General features: G+C 42.8%; 1 protein-coding gene across 4 annotated transcripts in view; it reads right to left on the bottom strand.

Annotated features, from left to right (window-relative positions):
* LOC139546546 (zinc finger protein 654-like) overlaps nucleotides 1-17,521 on the bottom strand; it is a 28,124-nt gene that overhangs the window by 9,820 nt on the left and 783 nt on the right. For 3 of the 4 annotated variants that reach the window (XM_071355041.1, XM_071355042.1, XM_071355043.1), the window contains exons 2-5: nucleotides 2,952-3,097; nucleotides 775-856; nucleotides 430-565; nucleotides 100-302 (exon numbers count right to left, since the gene is read on the bottom strand). In XM_071355041.1, the coding sequence (XP_071211142.1) occupies nucleotides 100-302; nucleotides 430-565; nucleotides 775-856; nucleotides 2,952-3,097 (567 nt within the window). The remainder of the gene's footprint in view (nucleotides 1-99; nucleotides 303-429; nucleotides 566-774; nucleotides 857-2,951; nucleotides 3,098-17,521) is intronic. The other variant, XM_071355044.1, reaches the window with a different exon arrangement.

Genomic DNA, 17,521 nt, shown 5'->3' with positions numbered 1-17,521 from the left:
ATGAGTCCATGCTGATGATGCTCATTGTCCATCAACCTACTCTGATTAGAGAGACTGTCTGAATATAGAGTGAAAGGTAGTTATAGATGGTTGCTGTACCTCCTCGTGCAGGTGTTGGTGTAGTGAGGCCTTGTACAGGCAGGTGAGGTAGGCCTGGTGGAAGAACAGGTGCCTCCACACCTCTGGGTGCTCCAGGCAGCACTTAGCCAGGGCCATGGCCTCCTGCACGCGCTCACAGGACTGCAGGTACCGCACACGCAGCTCAAAGAACACTGGCTTCTCTGAGCTCAAATACTTCTCCACTTTAACAGGGAGAGAGAGTGGGAGAAGGAAGAGAGGAAAAAGGAAGAGGGGGAGAGGAGATAAAAGACAATAAGAAATGCATAGGAACCTCACAAACAAAAAAACAAACAGAGAATGTGTATGTACCTTCTGTCTGTGTGAGGGCTGTGTCTTTCAGGATGGCTTGCAGAGCAGGTCTCTCCCAGGGACCGCCATCTTTGATGATCTGCCTCACCTGCAGCAGGTACACGTTCCTGTGTCTCAGCAGGCGGCGATGGCAGGCCTACAGAGGAGTAATGAAAAAATAAAGATAGTCACACTCTATATATAAACTCCCAGTAATTTATTGGGTAAATCACCAACGTTTCGGCATCACTGTGCCTTCTTCAGGGTCAAAGAGGATGAAATGGGACTCACGTTAACACAGTGTACATGGATCATCATGATGATTGCACTCAGTGAGAATAAAAACATGACACTTTTTTGCCTCACCTGAAAAGAGGCTAATATGTCCCTCAGGGGGGCCTCTAGGAACTCCTCTTTCCCGAAGAACAACATCAGCTCAAAGAAGCTCCTGAAAATGACATTTACACACACACACACACACACACACACACACAGTGCATTTGGAAAGTATTCAGACCCATTCCCTTTTTCCACATTTTGTTACGTTACAGCCTTATTCTAAAATTGATTAAATACATTTTTTTACTCAATCTACACACAATACCCCATAATGACAAAGCGAAAACAGGTTTTTAGACATTTTTGCAAATGAATTACATTTGAAAACAGATACCTTATTTACATAAGTATTCAGACCCTTTGCACCTTAGCCAAATACTTTTAAACTCAGTTGTTCACAATTCCTGACATTTAATCCTAGTAAAAATTCCCTGTCTTAGGTCAGTTAAAGGCTGACCACACCGCTCGCGTCGCGTACGCAAGCGTTGCAAAATAAATTAAGAAATCTATGTTATTCAATTATTGCGCGCGCCAACGAGCGTCTGCGTTGCCAAGGGCTAAAGTAGAAATCAGTTCCATTTCTGACGCAGATTGCGCTGCAAGTCCTGCCTCTCCCATCTCCTCATTGGTTTATAGAAGCAGGTACCCATGTGCCATCTCCTCATTGGTTATACCCACGTGGGTGACTGAAAGACAAACAAGGTCAGTGGCGGTAATGCACCTAATTTATGAAAGTTGCCAATCGCAATATAAAGTCAAGAGAAGAAAAAGCCTGGAAGGAAGAGAGATGACTAGAGACGATTCGGTTGACTGTTTATGTGTGGATTAATTGCCGGAGTAGAAGACCTTGTGCATTTCAGGTAAAATAACAACTCAATGTTTATATCCCAGGACAAATTAGCTAGCAACAGCTAAATAGGATAACTTAGCTAGCAAGTGCAAGCTAGCTAGCTAAATTGCCATAAAGGTTTAATGCTTTTCGACTTGTCTCCAAATTAATGTAATTGGTTCAGAGTTTGTTTTGATATTTTAACCTGCGTGTGGTGATCGCGTTTGGTGTGGGGGGACAAAATAAATGTATGCGCGCAGCCGGTTTGGGTTCCGTGTAAGGATCTTTAAGCTTTAACTTCCTGACTGATGTCTTGAGATGTTGCTTCAATATATCTACATAATTGTCCTACCTCATGATGCCATCTATTTTGTGAAGTGCACTAGTCCCTCCTGAAGCAAAGCACCCCTACAACATGATGCTGCCACCCCCGTGCTTCACGTTTGGGATGGTGTTCTTCGGCTTGCAAGCCTCCCCCTTTTTCCTCCAAACATAACGATGGTCATTATGGCCAAACAGTTCTATTTTTGTTTCATCAGACCAGAGGACATTTCTCCAAAAAGTGCGATCTTTGTCCCCATGTGCAGTTGCAAACCGTAGTCAGGCTTTTTTATGTTGGTTTTGGAGCAGTGACTTCTTCCTTGCTGAGCGGCCTTTCAGGTTATGTCGATATAGGACTCGTTTTACTGTGGATATAGATACTTTTGTACCTGTTTCCTCTAGCATCCTCACAGGGTTCTTTGTTGTTGTTCTGGGATTGATTTGCACTTTTTGCACCAAAGTGCGTTCATCTCTAGGAGACAGAACGCATCTCCTTCCTGAGCGGTATGACGGCTGCGTGGTCCCATGGTGTTTATACTTGCTTACTATTGTTTGTACAGATGAACGTGGTACCTTCAGGTGTTTGGAAATTGCTCCCAAGGATGAACCAGACTTGTGGAGGTATGCAAAACAATTTCTGAGGTCTTGGCTGATTTCTTTTGATTTTCCCATGATGTCGATCAAAGAGGCACTGAGTTTGAAGGTAGGCCTTGAAATACATCCACAGGTACACCTCCAATTGACTCAAATGATGTCAATAAGCCTATCAGAAGCTTCTAAAGCCATGACATAATTTTCTGGAATTTTCCAAGCTGTTTAAATGCACAGTCAACTTAGTGAATGTAAACTTCTGACCCACTGGAATTGTGATACAGTGAATTATAAGTGAAATAATATGTCTGTAAACACACTGTGTATATATACACACACATATATATATATATACTTTCAGAGAACAGTTGTGCTGGATAGCACATTGTAGAAAGAGAATATTCAAGTCAGCTTTGTACAGTGTGGGTCAGCATTACATGATGAAAACCAAACAAGTACTTACAAAGCCAAGCTGCTGAGAGCATAACAGACGTGCTGACAGTCATCGGGGTAGGCAACAGTGGCTCTGGTGAAGCAGGTCAGAGCCGTCCGCAGCACCTTCAGCTGGGGCAGCGGCACCTGCCATCTCCCTGTGTGCACCTCTACCAGCTTTACAGAGAGACAGTCAGACAGAGATACAGGGGCTGTGATTGAGATACACAGGCCAGTGCAGATTATTGGATCCGTATGTCATTAGTTGTTGTGGTTCCTGAATTCTGAAATATTAAAACCTTTTTTCAGGTGAGGTATTGTAGAGATCTCAGCATCTGTGCAGTCGAGACTTGTGTAGCTGGCTAGCAATCTAGATTTTAGACCATGTGGCAAGGGAATGCTTCAGGGAAGAGTGCTGCTCATCTGAAATGTTTTACAGTAGCTAGCTCAAATTGGGTTTCATTGCTTGTTAGATGTGCTGGGTAGTACCACCTCAAGACTTACTATAAAATCAAGTGACAGCGCGCCTTATTTGTCAATGTTTTTGACAAGTGGAGTGAGCCAATATATTTTTTGCATAATCCTCTCTTTGACTAGACTACTGACGTTACATAAAATTCAAAAGGCAGTAAGGCACATTTCCTCATATGAATAAATTCAACGTTTTTGCTTACCGTTTCATACACATCTGTGTGGTTTTACTATGAAGATGATACGTTTAATTCGTAACTACATCCATCGTAAAAAGACATTGATTACACTCGTGGTCATTATGTCAACAATATCTATGTTTTTGCCACCCGTTATAACTAATTGGTGGCGCAGTCCGTTGCTGTTTTCATGTTATCCAGAGCGTTGGTGACTGGAACTGTGCTGCTGGCAACAATTTATTACGCTTTTTTGCAGACGTTTACTGACACCCGCCATATTCAATGGTGCGCGAGTGCTCTGAAATTGGAGTAGATTGACAATTCTTGCTATGTCCATTGAAACGCACAATGACTATCCCACTTAGCCAAGAATGATGTGAATAATCAAGTCAATAAACATTGGTTAGTTATTTAATATACTGCATGGCAAGTTCAATGTATTATTATCCAAATAGGTAACTAGGGCGGCAGGTAGCCTAGTGGTTAGAGCCAGTACATGCATATAAGAAATTGTTCTTAATCAATAGGGTAGGGGGCACTATTTTCACCTCTGGATGAAAAGCGTGCCCAAAGTAAACTGCCTGCTACTCAGGCCCAGAAGCTAGGATACGCATATAATTAATAGATTTGGATAGAAAACACTCCAAAGTTTCTAAAACTGCTAAAATAATGTCTGTGAGTATAACAGAACTGAAATGTCTGGCAAAAACCTGAGAAAAATCCATCCAGGAAGTGGGATTTTTTTATGTTTGTAGTTTTCCATTGACTGCCTGTTCAGATCCATTGACTTAGAACTGAAATTGCACTTCCTATGGCTTCCACTAGATGTCAACCATCTTTAGAAATTGTTTCAGGCTTGTATTCTGAAAAATGAGGGAGTAAGACCACTCTGAATGAGTGGACACTGCAGTGTCCCAGAGGTTTTTCATGCGCGCGACCGAGAGTGCGTCTTTCTTGTTTAACATTTATTTTAACGAAGCTTTTGTCCGGTTGAAATATTATTGATTATTATGACTAAAAACAACCTGAGGATTGATTATAAACATTGTTTGACATGTTTCTACGAACTTTACTGATACTTTTCGGATTTTTCATCTGCCTGTTGTGACTGCCTTTGAGCCTGTGGATTACTAAACAAAACGCGCAAAAAAAACAGAGGTTTTTGGATATAAAGAGGGACTTTATCGAACAAAACAAACATTTATTGAGTAAATGGGAGTCTTGTGAGTGCAACCATATGAAGATCATCAAAGGTAAGTGATTAATTTTATCGCTATTTCTGACTTGTGTAACTCCTCTACTTGGCTGGTAACTGTTTGTAATGGTTTGTCTGCTGGGCGCTGCTCTCAGATAATCGCATGGTATGCTTTTGCCATAAAGCCTTTTTGAAATCTGACACCGTGGTTGGATTAACAAGAAGTTAATCTTTAAACTGATGTATAACACTTGTATGTTTTATGAATTTTTATCATGAGTATTTCTGTTTTTGAATTTGGCGCTCTGCAATTTCACTGGATGTTGGCCAGGTGGGTCGCTACAGTCCCACACCCCCTAGAGAGGTTATTAACTGACTTGTCTGGTTTAAAAATAAAAATTGCTTACATACTGCTGTAATGCTATTCGTAGCTAACAAATTGTCAGCCAACATAGCGTGTAATGTAACTTGTTTGAAAAGTCATTACATTTTCTTAACATTTGTCATTAGTCAGTTGTCGTTAAACTTTGGCTGTATATTTTCCGCCATTTTCTTCAAAACTGAAAACGATGTGAAGCCACGCCCATTTCCTGAAGAATGTGTGTATACTTCATAATTTGGCGAATTTAGTACACAGGAACTTTTGGCATACTCACTACATCCATACTATGACCAATAAGCATACTATATAATCAGTGCGGGTTAGTATGAGTATTCGAACACAGTTCTAGTTAGTTTCTAGTAATCTCTCCTAGTTCAGTCTTCTTCTTTAGATTTTATATGGCATTTGGCAAGCAACTTCAAGGCGCATCAACCGACTGGACTGGAGTGTGGACCGCATTCATCTGTCAATCACCCACGTGGGTATATCCTCCTAAAAACAAATGAGATGGGAGAGGCGGGACTTGCAGCGCAACAAGCATCTAAAATAGAACCAAGTTCTATTTTAGCGCCTGGTTACGCAAATGCTTGTTGACACACGCGAGCACTTTGGATGAAATTATTGAATAACATGCATGTGTACATTTATTTTGCAGGCGTTGTGGTCAGCTTGTTACGCAGCACGTGGCAATAGATTTCAGGAACTCAGCTCCTTACCACTGTGAGGTAACTGTCCAGAACCACATTTGTAAAAGATGGCCACTATTTTATTATGAGTGTGCCAGTGGACTTATGGTAAGTATGCTTTACTGAGAAAGTGTTGGGATCAGGTACAATTACCCACCCCTAAACGAATATTTATGAGCAATTCCCCCCACCCACAACTTCTCACCTTAATGCATTATTTTCTTTTTTTTGGAGGGGTTGAGACCGGCATATCATCAATCAACCACATTTCTCAAATACTTTGGGGCTAAATTCCAGCAAAACTTGGGAGAAGGGTGCAAGTTCAGAGCGATCCTGCATCTGCAGGAACCCCTCTAAACTTATATTGGTACATGTTTATTAAGCTAAGACAGGCGGGAGCGCCCCAGTGCAGTACGTGGTGTTCATGCACAATGTTGGATATCAGCCGCAGAGAAAAAGGAGCGGGGCCGACAACAGTAGCTAGCTAGCTAGCCATACACTAGTAGACAGTGTCCTTCATCCCGCCTGTCGGGCACTGTTTTCCAGCAGTTCTGTAAACGACAGCAGGTGATCGGCAGGCTGGAGCGAAGGACACTGCTAGTTTATCCAGCTAGTCCGGTACACAGCAGGCGGGGGCTACCTGTGGCTACTGTAAGAAATTGAAATAGATACTGGAGACTAGTATAACAACATTCCAACATAGGCTATCCTTTGTACAAAATGAACCCACCCTCTCTTTGTCCTTAGGCACATGCCGATCTCATTAGATACTAACCTCAGACACACACACACCCCACTCAGGACAGGCCCCTGAAACATCATTTAGACATACACATTCTTTCCAAGGGTGTGACTCAAGACAAAGAACTATGTCAAGAGCCAATGGAACGTCGACACCTGGTCCGAACAGGACCACTCACGACCAAGATTGACCAAGAGGAAGGCCAGACGACAAGACCACCTACTTTGCTAGTTGCCTATATAATTTGAATGTACTGTTTAGAGCGGTCGCTTCTCCGACGATTTCATAAGAATCTGACAGAAAGGGGCCGTGCACGTTTTTACCTGATATCTTTACACTTGAATAAAACGGCCTTATTATAAAATTATCCACCTCGTCCTATGTCTCCACTTGATCTCCTGTCTCCAGTAAACGTTTTATCAACAGAAACTTGGTAAGCAGAGGATGGTAATTAGACACCTTTGATTTCGGTCCATAGAAAGTTGATCAGACAGGAGGCGAGTGGGAGAAAGATTCAAGAAGGAGAGGTGACCCGCTCGAGGGAGACGTCGGCGATTCAACCCACCCAGGAAACTGATCAAAGAGCTCGAAAATATTAAGGTAAGCAGAGCCGGTTTAATCAAAATCTGCATATTGTATTATAGCCAATATCTAAATTCAATGATCAGGAGTACTGTGGTGAGTGTGAATTGTTGCTAAATTTATGTGGAATTGTTTAGAATTTAAGGCATTGTGTACAGATATCTAAGTATTAATAGGTCAAAGACTTATTCACATAGTCTGGCACTACGCGGTATGCTGATCGAGTAGGTGTACAGTGAAGGATAAGCTTTATAACGATTCACATAGTCGGGCCATATTTGACAGTCGATCAGATAGGGGTTACCGTGAAGAATCCACAATTAAAAGATGGGATCCATATAGCCGGGCAGTAGTTAGATTTGGCAAATCAGCTAAGTGTTACCGTGAAGACCCATAAAAAATAAAAATAAAAATATATAACGATTCACATAGTCGGGCCATATTTGACAGTCGATCAGATAGGGGTACCGTGAAGAATCCATAATTAATATAATACGATTCAAATAGTCGTGCAGTAGCTATACTTAGCTAGGTGTTACGTGAGGAATCTAATGTGATAAGTTGTGCTGTAATTGTATGTGTAAGTTGTGTTGTCGCAATGTGGGGGATTGAACGTTCCACGAGACCAATTGCTACTAACTAGCCATATGCTAAGTTGAGGCTGTGCTAAAGTGACCGCCGTGTCGATGTGTATATATTGCTGTGAAGCAACTATTTTCTGCTGATAAGTTGACCGGATTTTTCCCTCTCCTACTGTTGATAAATCCCTAAGGGTTAGAATCAATTTGAAAATTATTATAGAAGCGCGTGAATTACTAGTATATTGTCCCCAAAGGAAATTTCTGAAATGTTTTGGCAAAGTATTTAATTAATCGGAAAAAGTTCAAATTAATCGGAAAAGTTAATAGAAATAATATCTTTCGAATTATATATCTTATAATTGCCATTCCAATTATATCAGGAGCGCCTGAATTACTAGTATATTGTCCCCAAAGGAAACTTCTGAAATATTTTGCCAAAGTATTTAATTAATTAAATTAGCGAAAAGCAATAATATTTTTTATTATAAGTACCTAAAACTGTCATTCCAATTGTAACAGGAGCGCGTGAATATATTCATATATTGTTTCAAAAAGATATAGCTGAAATATTGTTGGAAAACGAAAATAATTCATCGAATACACGGCAATAAAATTCTTTGTCCACGCGGGTCGGACACGAGACTAAAGGGGGTTAGAGAAAAATACATCGCTGGTTTCGATCAGTGACGGGCTAAAGTATACAAAGATAATAATAGACCCAGACATAGCTTAACGACAAAATGACCACGACTATCGTCCCCAAACACAAATTCAACGAATATTTAGATCAGAGAATGAAAGACAGAGCAGGCGGGAGATTACATTACAAACCCGTTAAAAGAATTTGGGAAGAAGTGAGGCTGAAATGGACGCAAGCCGGTTTCCTTAGTGGAGTCTCCCCATCAAAAGGGCAGCTCCTCACTATGGAGAAAGAATTAGGGGAAGCAGTGAAGGAAAAGATAGAAAGTGAAGCTGAAAAGAATAAGAGTCACTTATTTAAAAAGGAAGGAACAAAGCAAAGGGAAAGAGCAGAGGCTGAGCTGAAAATAGGAATTTGGGCAATTGAAGAAATTAGAAGAGCACTCCCTTACAGGAAACCTGATACGATGGGGGTGGGCACTGGAGCACCAACTGACACCAAAGAGGGCAGGCCCAACAATAATGATGCCCCACCTACCACCACAGCAGCCCCATCGGCCCCAATCCATCTCAGGGGCACTGTGGGGTTAATGGCAATTCCCCAGGCTCAGTTCAACTCCCATGTGCATCACCACATCACCCAATACAATAAGGATAAGGGAGGGGCTGAACCACAAATCCAGTCCCTACAGGTACAACTTTTGAAACTACAATTGAAAGAGGCCCAGAAAGGAGAGAAACCCAAGAAACAGATGGTGGCTGAAGACCAACAAGAAATCTCACAAATTATTGAAAAAACTGTTTCCCGAATGATACAGCAACAACAACTACCCAGCTTCACCCAGCAGGGACCAACTATACACCCACCCCAGGAGCAGCCATTCCAACTGCCGTATGCCTACCCGCTTCAGCCATACCCTTCGTCGGAACCACCACTACAACCCTACTACCCACTACCACAATCAAACTATTCACCCACATGGGGACAGCCCCAGAGGTACTCTGGATCTTATGGAAGCTGTCATAATTGTAAACAAGCTGGGCACATGGTGCGACAGTGTCCGCACCCAATAACCCCGGCCCAAAGCCAGTTTCTGGCCAAAAGGGGACGAGGATACGCCCCTAGACCAAGGGGGAGTCAGGCCAATGATGTATCAACCACGTGCGGCCCTTCAACCCGCATACAAACACCCCAATCCAGACCCGAATCAGCAATCACCTCCCCCTTTTCAGGGCATGGCTGACGAATATGCCCCATGGCCCTGAAGCTGCTCACCACTAACCTACACTCATCATTGTCCTGGACTACTGAAGCATCAAAGGCTTTTGCACTCTTGAAAACAGATCTCTAAGTGGCAGTAGCCCTAACAGCACCTGACTAAAAAAAACAAGTTCCATCTGGATGTTTCTGAAAAGGAAGGATTTATATCATCCATCCTTTTCCAGAACCTAGAGGGGGAGAGTAGAGTGTTGAGGTATCACTCCTCCAAACTGGACCACATTGAAGAAGGGCAAACCACATGCTCCAGGTATGTGGCTGCAGTGGCAAAAGCTATTGGAAAAACAGCCCACATGATAATGTGCCATCCATTGGAAATCCACACCCACCATGGGGTTGCAGCATATCTGATGAGCAAAGAATTCACGTTCAGCGCTGAAAGGAAGTGGCTGCAAACCGAACTCATGTGTATTGTTTAATGACAAACGCTCCATGTACCAATAGGGTCGGATGTGTAAATGTCAACTGATTAATGGATGTTGTTTAATGATGGGGTTAGTGAACAGGCCACAATCTCATAAGTCTCGTGGAACGCGCCAATCAAATGTATGTGCAGGTTTGAAGTTGATTTGGGTTAAAGTCCTGCCCCTGGCGTTGCTGGCCATGATAGCCTCTCCAGGTGCAGGCACCCATCTCTCTCCTCATGAGACAATGGCTGGAGGAGTCATGCTGGGTTCACCAAGGGAGGGAGGTCATATGCCCGCCCTTGATGTATAACAAATTGTAATGTCTGATAATTGACGGAACTTTCTGCAGCTCTCTCCACACAGATTCACAAGGTCCAAATGGGGAAGCTGACAGAAGATCCGCCATCACTGAAGGTAAAAAATTGGTGACTGGGTGGGGTTAAAAGTCCGCAAGAGAAAGTGGCTAGAACCCAGGTGGACTGGACTGTACGAAGTGAGGGAAGTTACTTCACACTCAGTCCAGGTCAAAGGTAAATCAGGCGCACCTTGGCACCACCTCACACATTGCACTCCAGCCCCAATCCCTTCTAGAACACTGACAGAAGTCAGAGCTGATTTAAACAGCTTAAATTCGATTCCAAATGAAGACATTCCTGACTCAGGTGATGCGGAATCAAACTCCGCCTCCCCTGATAAAGGAACCTCGCCCAGTTAGAGGGATATTTCTCCCTCCCTGGGCAAGGCTAGGGATATCTGGCCCCTTATTTGTGATATTCCTACTGATATTTGGGGTGTCCCTGGGCACTTTCACATGGTTAATAGAATAACTATAACCGGATCCCCATGGATGTATGTCACGGACACTCTAGTCTAACTAGGTAATAATAGATTTTAAAAAAATTACATTAAATTAAAAATTTAGAAAACAATAGTTAAAATAAGAAACTAATATGGCTCAAATTGAGAAGGTTGAATAAGAGTGGGTGGAGAGCTGTGCAGAGAATGGACAGAAGATGGCAGTATTGCAGTACCCAATGGTCTCCCAGTCGATGGGGGGCCTGGTTGAATGCTGGTGACATGATTTTGTTTTTTGGAGTAAACATTAAGGTTAAGGGTTTCCGTGTTCCCAGAGATAAGATATCTTAAAAGAATACACTCATATTGGAATAGGAGTTTTACTTTCTGAGTTTTATTTAGGCAAGGGACTTTGAGAAGATAAAGGGTTCTTTTGGTATGTCTAGATATGGAACACGAATGTAGGTGTAACCTTTTGGCCTATTTTCTGTTTTCGTTGCATTTTTCCGGTGACTTGATCACTCACGGGGAAAATGTAGTGAGAATAATGAAGTTGTGTCATTGGGGATACTAGTTTTGAGGTAAATTGATTATAATAGAGTTTATAACTCTTGACCATAAGGTAAGCATTTGTATTGGCCATTAGAAGATAGAGATAGGTTAATTAAGGTTATGTTAGGACTTTAGAGATTGACACTATAAGACCTGTTGTTATTTTTAAATCCATGCAGATAAAGTCAAAACAGTGAGACACTTAGTTAATATTGTAAAGGAACACATAGTTGTTATTGACTATTATTAGAAAAAGGCAGACAGATGGGTCTACCCCGCACTGTTGAGACCTTGAAGGTTTGAGAGCAGAGTGGGGAGGGTGGACCAGGAAATGAGCAAGGTAGGCTGTGAAATAAGAAAGGAGAGAAAGGGTTTAACATATATAAGCAGCACAGATACATTTTAAAGTAGATAAGTCACTTGACAGAGAATTGGAAAAAAATAGATATGAATGTACGCCCAAGGGAGAATTGGATATGCGGCGAATGAATGGGACGTTTCTATATTATAATGTACTAAGTCATTATTTAGAGTAGGTAAGGTTGATACCTGGCCAGAGCCAGGTATCAAACGGGGGAGGGGTACATTGTGGTCTAGAATAGGATGGGGCCTATTGGAAAATAAACTAATTTAAAATTCAAAATTTCTAGCTAACAGATAGGCATAGAAGTTAAATATATAATCAGATAAAACAAATGAGAAACTGGTGGTTAACCAAACCTGTATGTCCAGGATTCTATGCGTTGCAGGTGAATTAAAGGAGAAGGTGATTCACTCGACCTGGGGGCATATCGCACTTGGAGGGTGAGACACACTGACACTGCCGAATGATCACAGAGTTAAGGAGAAGAACTGTTGCTAATAAAGCTCGGGGGTCAACTCCTTAATGAAGAATTCCCTGACCCCGACCTTTCCTCACTGTGTACGTTCATAGAAGTGAAAGTGTTGTTTGACCTCTGGCTGATGATGTGTTCTTTGGGAGAGGGTGGGGTTTTACAGGACTGCTTGCAGTCCTGAGCTGTCTGATTAGGATACGATGGGGATGTTACCATCACAGTGTTGCCAGAACCACCACCAGTTCTAACGGACCAGGGTTCAGCCGGCCTCCTCCACCACTTCAAGACCAAGTCCCACACCATCACCTAAGCTCTCCAATCTGGTACAGGTAATAAATATAAAAGACATCTAAGATAGTGAACAATTGGGGACTGAAACTGGTTATGAGGAAAGGGAGAATATGTGGTTGGCCTACAGAATACTTAATAGAAAGGACTGTGTCGTATGTGGACATGCCAGACCTATTCTGGCTGCTCACCCATTTGCCCTAAGTAATGTGGAAGGTTGGATGTGTATATTGGAAAGTTTAAGCCAAATTCAACCTTGTGTAAAACTCTTGAGTTTTGTGTTCCCAGAAGTACCTCCCCAGAAGGTACCGTGGGGAGTTAAGGCATATGGAGGATATTACAGCTGTAACACTGGTACAGGTAGAGGTAGAGACTATGGGAGGTTCCCTACTGCTGCCTGCATCACTAATGTCACTATTAACTAGAGGTGTTGCTGATGTATGGTGGATGTGTGGACCTGCCAGGCAGTTGACCCCCATTTTGAAAGGAAATTGTCGTTGCACATGTGTTTTGGCCAGTCTGATAACACCATTGCCTATTATTGAGGTTACAGCTAATCAACTTCTGGGAGCTGCACATGACACAGAGACTCGGTACCAACCCAGGAGACGGCAGAACCGTGACGCTCCTTGGTCCGAGGGTACAGATAACATGCACACCAACCTGTTGGGGTCCCAATAGGGGTCCCCCACGAATACCAGACATCAAACAGGAATGATGGCCGGTGGCATCTATTGCCCAGTTTGGCCCAGCTATTGTTGATGTTAAGCAGAATGCTTGGATCAATTATATCTACTATAATCAACAATGATTTGTTAAACTACACCCACACAGTACTTACGGGGATGGCTGAACGATTGGAGGCTACCTCTCAAACCAGTAGACAAAATAGACTAGAACTGGACATGATTCTGGCCAACCAGGGAGGTGTATGTAAAATGATTGGAGAACAGTGTTGCACGTTTGTCCCTAAACAATACTAGTCCGGATGGGAGCATTTCAAAAGCTCTGAGTGGGTTGGCAAGGTTCAGTGGAGATGAAGGGTCTTGCAGGTGTGGAGGAGAGTGGACTGTTCTCTGGCTGGGTGGTTGGTTTGGTAAGTACACTACAATGATGATTACTGGATTTCTGACACTAGTTGTTGTTTTTCATTTTTGTGTTGCCTGTATCATACCTTGTTTGAAGTCTGTTACAGATGTGGAAAGGGCCTATGGTATGATGCCGCTGCTTGATGCTCCAGTTGGAGAGGCTGATACGAAAACAAGCTTCCGCAGGAAAGTGGGCTTGACAGAGGAGGACCCTTGGTTTGCTGTAGTTGATGTTGTCGAATGAATAAAAAGTGATGTTTGTCCTCCCTGTTGTGAAGGTTTGAAGTTCCCGGGTGGCGACGAGCCCACCTGGTACAGGTTGTATAGAGGGATGGACCTGAGGGTTTAACATATTCTCGTTTTTTGGTTTACTAATGTGTGGTTGGCCACTCCAGGTGTAGTTATTGGAGTGGTCTCCTTTTTGGTCCTTGCTCATTTACGACTCAACTTACATTGATGCTATTGGTGTCCCTAGGGGGTGCCAGATGAATATAAACTGGTGGACTAAGTGACAGCTGGGTTTGAATCTTCTGTCTGTTGGTGGTGTACAGTTAATAAAAATGTGGACAGAATTAACTACATTCATTTTAATGTCCAGAAACTGGGCAATTGGACTCAACAAGGCTTCGAGGCGGTCCATGGACAATTGGCAGCCACATCCCTGATGGCATTTCAAAATAGAATCGCGGTGGATATGTTATTGGCAGAACGGGGGGGGGTCTGTACTATGTTTGGTGAGCAGTGCTGTACTTTCATTCCCAACAATACAGCTACGGATGGGAGTCTGACTGAGGTATTGGAGGGACTCCGTACCCTTAATGGTAAGATGAAACAGCATTCTGGAGTGGACACGTCTATGTGGGACTCATGGATGGATGCTTTTGGGAAATATAAGACGCTGGTTTCCTCCATCCTAGTATCTATTTCCGTGTTTGCAGGCATTCTTGTACTTTGTGGATGCTGTTGCATTCCATGTGCGCGCACGCTTGCTAGTCGTGTTATCACTGCCGCCATAGACCCTAATCAGGAAAGGGCCCAAATGTTCCCATTGCTTGATGATGGGGAAGCTGGACCTGTCTATCTATTTGAGGACTAAGATATTTTTATGTCACGTCTCTTGTGAGACGTGTAGAGGGGGAATCAAAAATTTGTCTTCTGACAAATTTTATCTAGTTTATTCACGTCTAGAAGACGTGAAGAGGGGGATTTGTAAGAAATTGAAATAGATACTGGAGACTAGTATAACAACATTCCAACATAGGCTATCCTTTGTACAAAATGAACCCACCCTCTCTTTGTCCTTAGGCACATGCCGATCTCATTAGATACTAACCTCAGACACACACACACCCCACTCAGGACAGGCCCCTGAAACATCATTTAGACATACACATTCTTTCCAAGGGTGTGACTCAAGACAAAGAACTATGTCAAGAGCCAATGGAACGTCGACACCTGGTCCGAACAGGACCACTCACGACCAAGATTGACCAAGAGGAAGGCCAGACGACAAGACCACCTACTTTGCTAGTTGCCTATATAATTTGAATGTACTGTTTAGAGCGGTCGCTTCTCCGACGATTTCATAAGAATCTGACAGAAAGGGGCCGTGCACGTTTTTACCTGATATCTTTACACTTGAATAAAACGGCCTTATTATAAAATTATCCACCTCGTCCTATGTCTCCACTTGATCTCCTGTCTCCAGTAAACGTTTTATCAACACTACACCGTGTGCTAACTAGCTATGTGCGCTAGCTAACTAACACATGGTGTCGCTAACTAGCTACCTAGTTAGCTAGCACACGGTATCGCCCCAGCCTGCTATTCTAGTGGGAGGCGGGTGCTACCGGTAGACAGTGTCCTTCGTCCCCGCCTATCAGGCACTATTTCCCCATAGTTCTGTTAAATACGATGAGGGCCACCTAGAACACGGTGTCGCTAACTAGCAAGCTAACACATGCTATCGCTCCAACCTGATGTTCTAGCGGGAGCAACCGGTAGACTGTCCTTCGCCACTGCCTGTTAGGCACTGTTTTCCAGCATTTCTGTTCCGCAGAAGAAAAGGACACTGTCTACCAGTGTCGATCCCGCTAACTAGCAAGGAGGACTTCGGGAGGCAGGGGATTAAAAAACCTCAGATAATACTTTTATTTCTCACATTCAAAAGTGTCACAAGCATGAAGATGTGCCCGGGGGGGTGGCCTAACTACTTACAAAATGCGTGCTTCTGACGAAGTAAGGTACCTTAACATTTAAGGTCATTTCATAAAACTTGAGGCTCTCCATGCTCACTAGTTGCTCATTCAACATATTTGCTGCTACTTCAATCAGTCCCGTTTTAAAAGACTCCCTTCTTATCTGTTTTACATTCCCTGAGACCAACCAGAAATGATTTCTTGGCCAAATATTCCCAGATTTTTATAAAACAGCCACACACGTGGGCTCTCGTTTCTGCATCACCAAATTGTGCGTGAGGCAAAAAAGTAGGCTACGTGTGTTGCTATTAGCTCGTTCGGTGCCGCGGGAGCAAGGCTGTAGTGGAGCGCTTCTCACAATGGTGCTCATTTAAAGTCAGATCAAAGCTGCTGAATCAATGACAAAACATGTATTTGTACTGCTCTAATTACATTGATAACCAGTTTATAATGAAATAAGGCACCTCTGGGGTTTGTTGGTGGTATATGGCCAATATACCACGGCTAAGGGTTGTATCCAGGCACTCCGTGTTGCAGTACGCTTAAGAACATGTGGTATATTGGCCATATACCACACCCCCTCGGGCCTTATTGCTTAATCACCACCATCTTTTTTTTTTTTTATGAAGATCTAAATGCATATTCCCATGAAACTAATTTGAGATCAAATGATTGACATGCAGATGCAATTTGGACGTTTCACGTGAAGAATTGTCATTCATGATTAACAGTGATGGCCCATTTTGAAACTAGGTATGCCTTACTTGGTGTTTGGGGGTATTAAAAATAGAGGGCGCTGCCGTTTTTTTATTTTATTGATGTAGGCTACAATGTCCCACATTCATCCTGTTGTTCATCCTATTTTAAATGTGGTTACCCTAGCTTTTTGCCAACAGACATAGCTATGTGACAGCTTTAGCTAGCTTATCATTAGCCAACTGGCTAAATGTAAACACGGTATTAACATATTAGCGAAGAAAAACGTATTACAGCACAGCTAGCTACATGCCAGTTTGTCATTTTAGCTAAACTTGTGGACACAATCAGTAACGTTAGTCTTCTCCACAGTGATAGGTAGACAGTTTTGCATGCTAGCTAGCAATCCTAGGTTGTGTTCGTAAATTCAGAGCGTTGTCAGATTGTCCGTTCATAAATTCAGAACGTTTCGCCACAGATTGAACAATGAGACAGATATTTTACCGGGTGTATAAATGTGAAGCATTTGGTTGGTGTTTCCACACACTACCAAATATCCTGCCGAGACGAAACCCAGTAGCAATCAGTGGGAGAAGATGGATTTTGGGCGACATTCTGTACATTTTCTCATCGATGAAACATTTGATATCCATACAGTTCAGAAATGTAATCTGTAACAAACAGTGGACTGCGTGTTGTAGACTTTACTATTTGCAATATATATCTAACATTGTAAATGGTGTTATTTAGGAGTGCAAGGGCGAATCGTTCCCTAACGGAAATATGCAAATAAATGCTAGAACGCGCCAATTGGATCCCGCTAGCTCGTTCTTGGCTCTGCCCATCTCCTTGCTTGTTCTGCCCACTAGGATTTATTTGCTCCCATTGCAAACGACAGGTCAAGATTTGGTTACGCTCTCCGGAGCGTACACTGGATGCTGTGGCCAAGGAGTAGGGTTGATCAGAGCGTTCTGGCCTCACAACAACAACAACAGTCAAGCACCC

Source organism: Salvelinus alpinus, chromosome 20 (assembly GCF_045679555.1).
Source record: "Salvelinus alpinus chromosome 20, SLU_Salpinus.1, whole genome shotgun sequence".
NCBI classification, from domain to species: Eukaryota; Metazoa; Chordata; class Actinopteri; order Salmoniformes; family Salmonidae; genus Salvelinus; species Salvelinus alpinus.
Note: the sequence above shows the minus strand (reverse complement) of the source record. Positions and strands in the feature narration are given on the sequence as shown.